An 11,355-nucleotide genomic window follows, 5' to 3' on the forward strand; every position below is an offset into this window, starting at 1 on the left:
AAGTTCTTATGGCTATAAAACATGAAGCAAATCAAGTGTATAGCTACGCATTGAATAAAAAAACACATCAAACTAGAATATATCAATTGAAGTACTTGGCTTGGGTAAAAGTTCATGGTTATTCTCGCTGGCGATGCATCATTTGTAATGAACCACCATTGTTGATTGTGAGTTCTTTTTGCCCTCGTCCACGATCCATTTTGGAATGCATTTTTCTTTTTGAAGTTGTGTTTTAAACATGCTTTCTATTGTTTATAACACAGATTGTTGCATTACCTAGACGATGATAACAAATCAATTCATTAGCCATAATCACATCGTTTGATGATTTGCTTTCGTCGAAAAGAACATGGTATGCAGTTTTATAGAAGGTTGTAGACCTCTTATGTTTCTTGACAGCACACCTTTTAATTCCATAATGTTATTGACCGCAACATCAGCAGACGGTAATGACGAGGTGTTCCTAGTTGTCTTTGCAGTTGTTGACGAGGAAAACGATGATAACTGGAGGCGGTTCTTAACCAACCTTAAAAGTTTAGTTTCAGGACATGGGCTGATTGCTTTTGTGACGAAGGGTTTACACGAACCTTTGGGTGAAACATTTGGCAGCGAGTGTTTTGTTTGGTCACAGTACTATCAATTGAATGCTTATTTCGCTCAAACGTTTTACTCGTTCGTGTCAAAAGCTAACAAGCTGTCAATTACTCAAATGGTTGATAAGCTAAGGGATGGCATGATGTGCTTGATATACACTCGTGCAGCTGAATCGAGTCAATGGGTTACTCGATTGACACCGTCAATGGAGGAAAGGTTGAAAGAGGAGATTTTACAAGCACGATCGGTTCAAGCTTTTCCGGCTCATGAGGGCAAACACGAGGTTTGGGTTGGTGAAAGAGTTGAGATGGTTGATCCTGTGATATATGATTGTACTTGTAAACCATGGTTGCTGACTGGAGTGCCTTGTTGTCATGCTCTTGCGGTAATGGTTGATCCTGTGATATATGATTGTACTTGTAAACCATAGTACTTATGTTAATGTTGAGACGTACCACTCGGTGTATGTGGATTCTATTAATCCAATACCTGATTTGGAAAGAATATCGGACACTGAGTTAGGTGTTGGTATGGCTCTTGTTACCCAACCACCTGGTAGGACCCATGCTTCGGTGAAAAAGAGGAAGGTTGAAACAGGTCGCGTTGTGCCTGCGGACTTTCTTAAACATCCACTGCAATGTGGAAGGTGTAAAGGTCTCGGACACAATAAGAGATCATGCAAGTACGACTTTTATTTTTGGAAAATTAAATTGTCCTACATTTTACTAAATTCGGTTCTATATTTCAATTTAATACTTATTTTTGTTGCAGAGAGGTAGAAGTTCGTGATCAGCCTGCAACAGCTTCTGGAAGGGGATAATGATGATGATGTTATAGTGTTCAAATTTTGTAGAATTTTGCTAGTAGTTGAGTACAAAATGATGATAGGGAGGCGAAATTTTGAAATATGATGAATTAGGATATGCTTTACACCTACACTATAGATCATGTTCATTTTATTCTTTCTAAATTATACAAAAGTTATAAAGCTTTTTCTTTTTTTAATTGGTGTGCCTACTTCAAGCTTTCTTTTACTTTTCTTATAGTTTTAAAATCATTTCGGTCGTATTTTTTTTATTTAAATATTAATTATCCGCGCACAGGTTATCTAATGAAACCTTGCATATAATACTCTACTAAAAATACTATATTTTGAATACAACTTCGTTTCTATCAAAATTTACACAAAAATATCTAGAAAAGAAAATATAACCACAATTGTGTATTCATGTATTTTTTTCTTTTTTAATAACCTAAATAATGCGTTAAGGTATACTATTTTAAAGTCTAAATAATTAAACTAAAACTAAAAAAATTGTGACATGAAAACCCATAAACCAACTTTAATACAATACAATACAATACAAAATCATATAATATGATATGATATGTTATCCTACAAAAAGTTTTATTAAATTTTTTTATTATATTTAATTTTTTATGAAACAAATTATGCCATTAATTAAAATTTATTCTTCTTGATTTTTTATCAAACTATATTTAAAAGGTATTTCTAATTTTATAGCTTTTCTCAAAGTTTTACCATCAATTTTTAAACCTTGTGTTTCGTGACACTAATACTTGATTATTGAATACATATACTTTTAAGTTGATGAAATGTATATCTTTCATCTTCATACTTTTTTAATTTAAATACATGATTGTTATTTTCGAGTTATTGTGTACTTTGGTTCGAATCAAGCCATAAAAAAAAGATTTTAAGATTTTAATAATTGGTGTATCTTTTGATCATGTTTTAGTTATGTTGATGTTGCATTTTTATAAAGCTTCTTGGTAGTGAATAAATTAAATCTTCTTTTCGTCAATAAATAAATAAATGTTTTATTAAAAATATTTGTTTCTTTAACTCTTGCCCATTTATTAATTTATGTTTTATCATATTCTTATGTAACATCCTGCTTTTGAAAAGAATAAATAAAATAAATGTCGTTTATTTTATAGTGTGTCGTTATTAAGTTTAGATAAGTAAACTATTAGAGTGTAGGCTTGGACATTTAAAAGATGGAATAAGGGATGGTGATATGCCTTAGGTCTATATGTTTAAGGGTATATAAACCCTTTAAACCTTCTTAAACCCTAAAACCCTCATTTTTATCCTTAGCCTCCAACACTCTCAAAAAACACACAAAAACTCTCCTTCTATCTCGGAACAAGATCCGGAGGAAAAAACCCAAGCTTGTAGGTGTTGGAGCTCGTGACGGGCAAGACCTATATCAAGACTAGATCGTGATCATAAATCAATTCATTTAAAGGTACGTTTTATAACGAAACACATGTTCGGCTCATTTTGTATTCCTAGATCTATAAAAATGATAAAGACGAAACAAACAAAATGATTCTCATTAAAATCCATTAACAACATCTATACAAATGATAAAGACGAAACAAACGCAATAATAAAGACGAAACAAACGCAATGATAAGAACTGATACTCATTCGTTATGTTAAAAGAATCTTCGGTCATTCGTTAAACAGTCATAATGAATAGGATTCATTCGTGTGTCTTTGATAACGAATGAACCTCTCATTCGTCTTACAAAATTTTACGAATGGCATTCGTCATTCGTTATCCACCATTCGCCATGTTATGACAGAGAATCTAGCCATTCGCTAATGATACACTTGCATGTCTTGTAACGAATGAACCTCCCATTCGTCTCAAAGAGGGCACGAATAGCCTTAGTCATTCATTATGCACTCATTCATATCGTTAAGGCTTAGATCAATCTATTCGTTATAACGAATAGAATCATTCATCATAACGAATGGGTTAGCGAATGATGTAAAGTAAGTAATAAAAAAAATTGGTTTTTGATGGAATTTTAGTTAAGGACATTTATTGGAAATAAAATTTTTCCAAGCTGACCTGGTAGCTCGACCCCAGCCAGGCTCTGCCCCTGACCTTGCTAGGGGCTGCTGCCCCTAGACTCCGCTGCTAGGGGTGCTGCCCCCAACCCCCGTTCGTTGATTGTCATATTAAACTAGAAATACGATATGGGTAGTGATAGTTAATTGATACGTGTGGTTGTTATACAATTATTTGTTCCCGGTTAAAGAGAGGAGTTACCATTAACTCTCTAAGGAAGCGAGTTCAGGTTAGTTTCTAGCCCATTTCCATGTTATGTTTTCGGGGATGTGTGCCTAATCAATGTGAATATTTAATACATGCCTACTCAATTTGAATATTTAATACACTTACCTTAAGTGGTAAGTGTATGCCATATATGATATGTGTGATAGTTATCAATATTATGAATGAATTCATGTCGGTACGAAACGATCTTCAGATATTGCACGTATCGTTAGGGGAAGTAATTGATAGAATGTTTAATTGTTAGTAAAGTATGTATGAATGATAAAGTAGTGTATGTACAAAGTCTTATGAATGATAGTATGAAGGTATGGATGTACCAATGTACAGAACAGACCCTAATAATATCTGCTAATGTAGGGAACACACCCTAAGAATATATGCGAATGTAGGAAATAGACCTTAACAATATCTGCGAATGTAGAAAACAGACACTAATAATATTAGCGAATGTAGGGATAGACCCTAATAATATCTGCGAATGTTATAGGGCGGAATGCTCTTTATTATATATATATATATATATATATAGAGAGAGAGAGAGAGAAAGGTTCAAATAAGAATAAGAAGTTTCCTAGGAATGGTAAGAACCAATAAAATTTTGACATTTGGCATTACAAATAATAACGAAAGAGTAAGTCTAGGAAACTATGTCGGTTATTGGTAGTTTTAAATCTCAACCATTGATTAACATGATCCAATGGCTATGATTTATTCCTAGTCTTTCTAGGAAACTACTTATTTTTAGGATAACCCTCCCCTATATATATATATATATATATATATATATATATATATATATATATATATATATATATATATTATGCATGTATGTAAGCACGAAATTAAGAATGAAAGAATGAACATGTTAAGTAAGTATTATGTATCTTCAGATGTGTATAAATGAGTATATGAATGTATTGGGCATTACCTGTTTTAACTAGAACTCACTCAGCGTAGCGTAACTGACTTTTAGTATGCACGCAGGTAAATAGGTTATGGAAGTTGGCTTGAGTGAAGACACATGACATTTGATTGAAGAGGCTGGCATCTAAAGAAAAATGTTATGTTGTCTTAATTAATTATGTTTCTATTTTGAAACCACACCATTTCTTGAATTTAACCACTCTTAATCAACACAACAACACACAAAGACACTTCTTTCAAACCTGAATCCTTCAAACAAACTTATCTCAAGCTTGCAAACACACTTTTAACAAATAAGTGAACCCATAAACCCACTATAACACCTGAATACAAGTATACAACACACAAAAAAGATCAAAATCCAAGATTGTTAAACAAGAACTACAACTAGTATAGCCGAAAGAGCTCTAATACCAATTTTAGGTCCTTACAAAGGATCAAACAACTAAAGTTCTTGTATCAATCTAACTACTAGCTAGCAGAAATCAGAAGTAGAGAAACGAGATCTCGGATCTTCTTTGGTGTTTGTTATTACCCGAAGTAGAAAGGAAGTAGAGAGGAGTTGGTGAGAGGATAAGACAATTGTTCTCAAAAGGTTGGTTATGCACGGGTGTGCTTCCGTATTTTTAGGGGAGGCATCCCATCCCTATAATAGTATTTATGGGCCAATGGGCTCATCATACATGGCCTCGGGCCCAAACATACAAATAATGAAACTAACAAGCTAACTAAATGCATCATGAATAGTCTAAACAAATACAAACATACGGGACCCTATAATAATCATATAGTTTGATGTAATATATACGTATTCTAATAAAAAAGTATAACTTGGGACACACTTGAAATTCATTCCTATCCTAAATTACTCACTTACACTATTCTTCTATTTTTAATGAAAACATATTGATGTCAGTGTAAACAATATATATTAATCTATCCTTTAATCAAATAACTAATTACCTAAATTAAAGATATTATAAAAAAATGGTATTTATGTTAGTATAATTAAAATATTTACATCTTTAATTAATGAAATCAGATATTTGTTCATTAAATCAATTTATATACACATTTTAGTATAGGAGATGAATATGGTAAAATTCATTGAACGATATTTATAGGTCTAACATTATAATGACAAGAAGAAAATATGAATGAACTGTAATTTTAACCTCACATATTCGTTCACCATTTATGGATCCACGGAGTTTTTATCCATATCTTTTTAACCTATACATATAAATGTGTACTTTATTCATGTTAATTCTATATATAATATTATTTTTTATGTCATTCATAATAAAACATTTTATCGTCTTTTGTTAGAATTCGCTAGTCCGTTATAAATATAACTACAACTTATATAATCACTAATTGCATCCTTTCACGATTATGAAGATATTGCATGAGAATACACCACATATTCATATGAATATTATAATAAAATATGTTATAAACTTATAAAACCATTTAATTTGATAAAATATAAATTTTTGATAAAAAAAAATTAATCATTAAATTTCTATAGCTTAATGTATTTCTTTTAAGTATCTCATGCATCACGTCAGTTCTAAAGCCAATTACATGATATAATATTATAATATGATATGAAATAATATAACATGACACAATATGACACAATGTAATATATCACCCTTCAAATTTTTAAATAAATACATCATAATTGTATTTACACCATTAAACAAATATTATTTTTTTTTATTATCTAACTATATTAAAATGGTATTTCAAATTTTGAAATTTTTTCAAATTTTCTATTGTGTTTCATGACACTAATACTCATTATTGTATACATAAAACTTTTAGTCAAGGAAATATACATATATGTTATCTTTATCCTTCTTAATTGAATTAAATGAATGTTAAATTCAAGTTATCATGTATACTGTTTCGGACTAAGCTATACGATTGTGGTATTTGTGTTTATAGATTGTAATGATTGGTGTACCTTTAGTATATATTTTTAAATTTGTGTTGATATATGTACCATTTTAATATAGCTTCTTGCTAGTATATAAATAATATATTGTTGTGTTCGTTAAAAAAACTGAACAAAAAAAATCTTATATGAGTGATCCTATAGCTTGCCCATTTGTTTTTTAAGCATCGGTTACTGGATATTTGGTATGTGTGTGAAAGTTTATGTTACTCAAGCAGGTATGTGGGTAGAGGTGGTGCAGTTCAACCAGCGCGTAACGGCAGGAGCACGTCGGGAATTTGGTCGGTATCGATTTAGTTTCTTATAGTGGTAAAAAAATATCCGAGACTTATTAAAAACATTTGTTGAAAGTTATTAAATAATAACATACAAAATCTTTAAAATTAAAAAGAAAACATTTGGTTAATTTTTACTTAAATAAAAGTATAAATTATCTGCCACATAGATGACATGTGGACCAATCTTGTTAAAAAACTATTCACCCAACTTAGTAATTGTTAGGGTGGACGAGGTGCTAACCATCGCTACCCACCGTAAATCCTCTCACAAATCATAAATTCTCTCACAAACTAACGGCTAACCTGTATTCAAAATCTGTCGAAAAAACCTAAATGTCTTGTAACGATGTACCTAATTATGGCACCTTACCTTAAATGTGAAATATGGTAACCATAGGCAAACCACCTACCCTTATAGTATTAATGTGTTAAATAGTAATGAAGTGTAATGATTTATTTGTAAAATAATTACATAATAAACAAAAAAAAATACAAGGCACGCGAAAATAAATATAAGATCCATCGAAAAGAATTATACGATCTACTATATAATTTTCATTGCATTAGATATTGTCCATGCTAAGTTGTACAAATTGGTATATGGAGATTCAGTTATTCATACACGCAATTTCGAATGTTTAATGGATGTTGAATCATGTAACATCTCGTTTTCTCGTTTCGGTTAATAAAATAAAAGATGAGTTATTATGAGTCGGGCTTGTGTTGGATTAAGTAATATGAGTAATGGACTTGGGTTAATAAGGAAATGAGGAAAAGACCATGGGCTTAAGCCCATGACCCATGATATAAATACATTAATTGTCCCTTAAATCCATTCATTCTCATCCATCCATACGCCACCCAAAATACACACTTAAGCTCTCTCTCCATTTCTTTCTTTAGCCGAAAACAAGAAGAATAATTGGATCCAGACCCGAGGTAATGAAAGTATGATACTGTATGGATCCAAACCCGCTAGATCTAGTCGTGAAACAACGATCCGACACCCTAAACCGTTAAAGTCACGAGATTCGGATGGAATCGGGTATAAACCGGTCAAAAGATGAGCTTAGGGGTCACCCTAGCTCAGATCTGGATCGAACGAGACGAAAAATAGTGAAAAACGGTGGTGAAACAAGCGAGATCTCGCTTTTCCGGTGAGATCATGTTTTTCCGGAAACGGAGATGCCGAAACAGTAGAGAATATCAGATAATGTCAGAGAATGTCTCTGACCTAACCCTAGTTCGTTATGGAGACATAACGAATTAACAAGCAATTCGTTATGCCCATTCGTTAAGAAGAGATAACGAATTAGAAGCAGTTCGTTAAGCCATTCGTTAAGTAATTCATTAACGGAGAACTAACGAATGAACTCCAGTTCGTTATAGAAAGCCAGTTCGTTATAGAAAACCAATTTGTTATTAAGATCAATTCGTTAAGAAATAACGAATGAGCTAATTCGTTAAAGAACTGAATAACGATTTAAGTTTAAATAATGACAGAAAGGTCCCTAGACTTAGAAAAGAATGATTTAGTTATATAATAGCCCTTAGACTTTATTAATTGATGAAAGTCACCATAAAACATTTTTCTAATGGAAATTTTGTTAACAACAGTTAATGAAAATAAAATTCACCCCAGCCAGGGGCTCTGCCCCTTGGACCCCGCTAGGGGCTGCCGCCCCTAGAACCCTGCTGCCAGGGATGCTGCCCCCGGACCCCGTTCATTGAGGTTTAAAATTACACTAGAAATGCGATATGGGTGGTGATAGTTAATTGATACGTATAATTGTTATACAGTTAGTCGCGCACAGCTAAAGAAAGGAATAACCATTAACGATGAATGTGCATTCAGGTGAGTTTCTAGCCCCACTCCTTGTTATGTTTTCGGGGCTGTATGCATACTCGATGTGATTAGTTAATACACATACCCTATGTGGTAAGTGTATGCCTCGTATGTCTATTGGATGATTAAATGCTTGACGGTGCGTGAATGATCTTCGGATGTTGCATGTATCGCCAAGTGATAGTTTGATGATATGATTGTTGTATATGATGAATGAATGATGTATGTATGTATGTATGTATGAAACTCATAATTATATATATATATATATATATATATTTATATTTATAGAAAGCTATAGCATTATGGTATGGAAGAAAGGGAGATCGGACCCTAATAATATCTGAGGATGGAGGGTACCGGGACCTAATAATATCCGAGGATGGAGGGTACTTATCGGAGGTATGTAGGGCGATATGCTCTTTATAATGTAAGGCTGATTATGAATGTATATGAAAGAATGATGAACTGGTTAAGTATGTAATGCGTACATTCAGGCACGTATATGTGTACGTAAAGTAAGTTATTTGATTAACTAGAACTCACTCAGCGTAGCTGACTTTTAGTATGCACACAGGTGAGTAGAATGAGGCAGCTCGCTTGATGAGTACACGCATGGAATTGAAGATACTGACATCTCAAGGAAATGTTATGATGTTTTAAAGACTATGTTTTGTTTTTAAATGACTATGAATGTTTGTTAAGACAAGATTTGAATGTTATGTAATATGTTATGGTTGAAGTTTAATATTCCGCATAAAGTTTTAATTAACTCTGATATTTAGAACGGTGTTTATGAGTAAATCCAACGTCAAAAGTGAGGCACCGGTAATGGGGCCTTACAAATTAGATTTTGGATATACGTTACCGTACACTAAAATATTGCTTTCTTTATCTACACCAAACACATAGTCTCCCTCTCTCTCTCTCTCTCTCTCTCTTATATCCCTTATCCAGTCTCATCGAGTAAGAAATATACAAATCAAATCTTCATTTACGAATTTGAAGTTTGAATCAATTGTTATCGGTCATGTATTATATGTTAACAAGCACACGCACAAATACTTCTTCAGTGTATTACGTATACATGATATATGTAACATGATATACGTATACATCAAATCTTCAATCTCTATATCTCTCTGTATCGTTTATCCTTTATCCAGTCTGTTGCTAGCTTTTCTTTGTAAGCCTTATCAAGAAACAAATAAACAAATTGCATCTCGCATTAACGAGTTCCAAATTAGAGTCCACTGAAAATACATTTTCGAACATGAGCAACATTGCAAAAGATGAAAGCAATATCTATCAAGAAACCTTGCACTATATTAATGAGGATATTTAAAAACACATTTCATTCCTTAGCCTCCAAAAACTCTTAAAAACACACACAAACACTCTCCTTCTATCTCGGACCAAGATCCGGAGGAAAAGACCCGAGCTTGTAGGTGCTAGAGCTCATGACGGGCAAGACCTATATCAAGACTAGATCTTTTAGTATTCCTAGATTTGTACAAATGATAATGAAAAAACAAACGCAATGATTCTCGTTGAAATCCGTTAATATAAGATAGGTTAATTAGTCAAATATGAGCTGTATGTGTTTATATATATATATCAATTGCAACATTTAAAACACAACATTTAGATGATTGGTTGATTAGGGTTCATAGGCGCTACAATTACGAGACTAATGATACCAATTTTATGTAGTTTCATCGTGATTTGGGGTTTAATTGCAAATCCCGTTCAATTTAGTGTTCATATCAATTTTGACTTTGACATTTGAGTCAAAGATTGGATAAGAACTGATACTCATCCGTTAGGTTAAATGAATCGATGGTCATTCGTTTAACAATCATAATGAATAGGATTCATTCGTGTGTCTTTGATAACGAAATAACCCCTCATTCGTCTTACAAAATTAACGAATAGCATTCGTCATTCGTTATCCACCATTCTCCATGTTAAGACAGCGAATCAAGTCATTCGCTAATGAAACACTTGCATGTATTGTAACGAATGAACCTCCCATTCATCTTAAAGATAATACGAATAGCCTTAGTCATTCATTAAGCACTCATTCGTATCATTAAGGCTCAGATCAAGCCATTCGTTATAACAAATGGAATCATTCGTCATAACGAATGGGTTAGCGAATGATGTAAAGTAATTAATAAAAAAATTGTTTTTTGATGGAGTTTTAGTAAAGGATCTTTAATGGAAATAAATTTTTTCCAAGCTGACCTGGTAGCTCGACCTAGCAAGGGCTCTGCCCCTTGGACCTGCTAGGGGCAGCCACCACTAGACCCCGCTGCTATAGGTTGATGTGTGGGTAACAATATATGCGTTAAGTGTCTAATTTCGTGTGTTTTAATTAGTTAAATATTGTGAACCCGAGTACTTTGAGTGCGTTTGTGGTTACAGGTGTGCGGAGCTTAATGGAACTTAAAGGAGCAAATATGGAGCATTCATGATGGAGTGGAAGTGAAAGTAATGATATATGATATGATAGAGAGTTGAAATACGAAGACGTGGTCACAAACGGGGAGGAAAACGGAGTTGAAATGAAGATTTTATGCCTGGCATTGGCCGTAAGGCAAAAGTTGATGCCCGTAGCTTACGGCTTAACCG

The 11,355-nt window shown here is 32.9% G+C and overlaps 1 protein-coding gene across 1 annotated transcript; it reads left to right on the forward strand.

The window, feature by feature from the left end:
* The first annotated feature begins 418 nt into the window (after positions 1–418).
* On the forward strand, positions 419–1,414 carry LOC143571885 (uncharacterized). The gene is made up of 3 exons (XM_077057194.1): positions 419–942; positions 1,025–1,276; positions 1,366–1,414. Exons 1-3 carry the CDS (start codon positions 419–421, stop codon positions 1,412–1,414), a joined length of 825 nt encoding a protein of 274 aa, XP_076913309.1.
* Positions 1,415–11,355: the final 9,941 nt, after the last annotated feature.

The sequence above is a fragment of the Bidens hawaiensis genome, unplaced genomic scaffold, assembly GCF_021521415.1.
Source record: "Bidens hawaiensis isolate Kalapana, Puna unplaced genomic scaffold, B.hawaiensis_p1.1 tig00025603_1, whole genome shotgun sequence".
Lineage (NCBI taxonomy): Eukaryota > Viridiplantae > Streptophyta > Magnoliopsida > Asterales > Asteraceae > Bidens > Bidens hawaiensis.

Bases quoted from the DNA above. Each gene is read 5' to 3' on its own strand.
- LOC143571885 (XM_077057194.1), top strand. From the start codon at position 419: ATGTTATTGACCGCAACATCAGCAGACGGTAATGACGAGGTGTTCCTA. The intron at 943-1,024 runs GTTGCTGACTGG...TGTAAACCATAG, and splicing joins GATTGTACTTGTAAACCATG to TACTTATGTTAATGTTGAGA. The intron at 1,277-1,365 runs GTACGACTTTTA...TTTTTGTTGCAG, and splicing joins CACAATAAGAGATCATGCAA to AGAGGTAGAAGTTCGTGATC.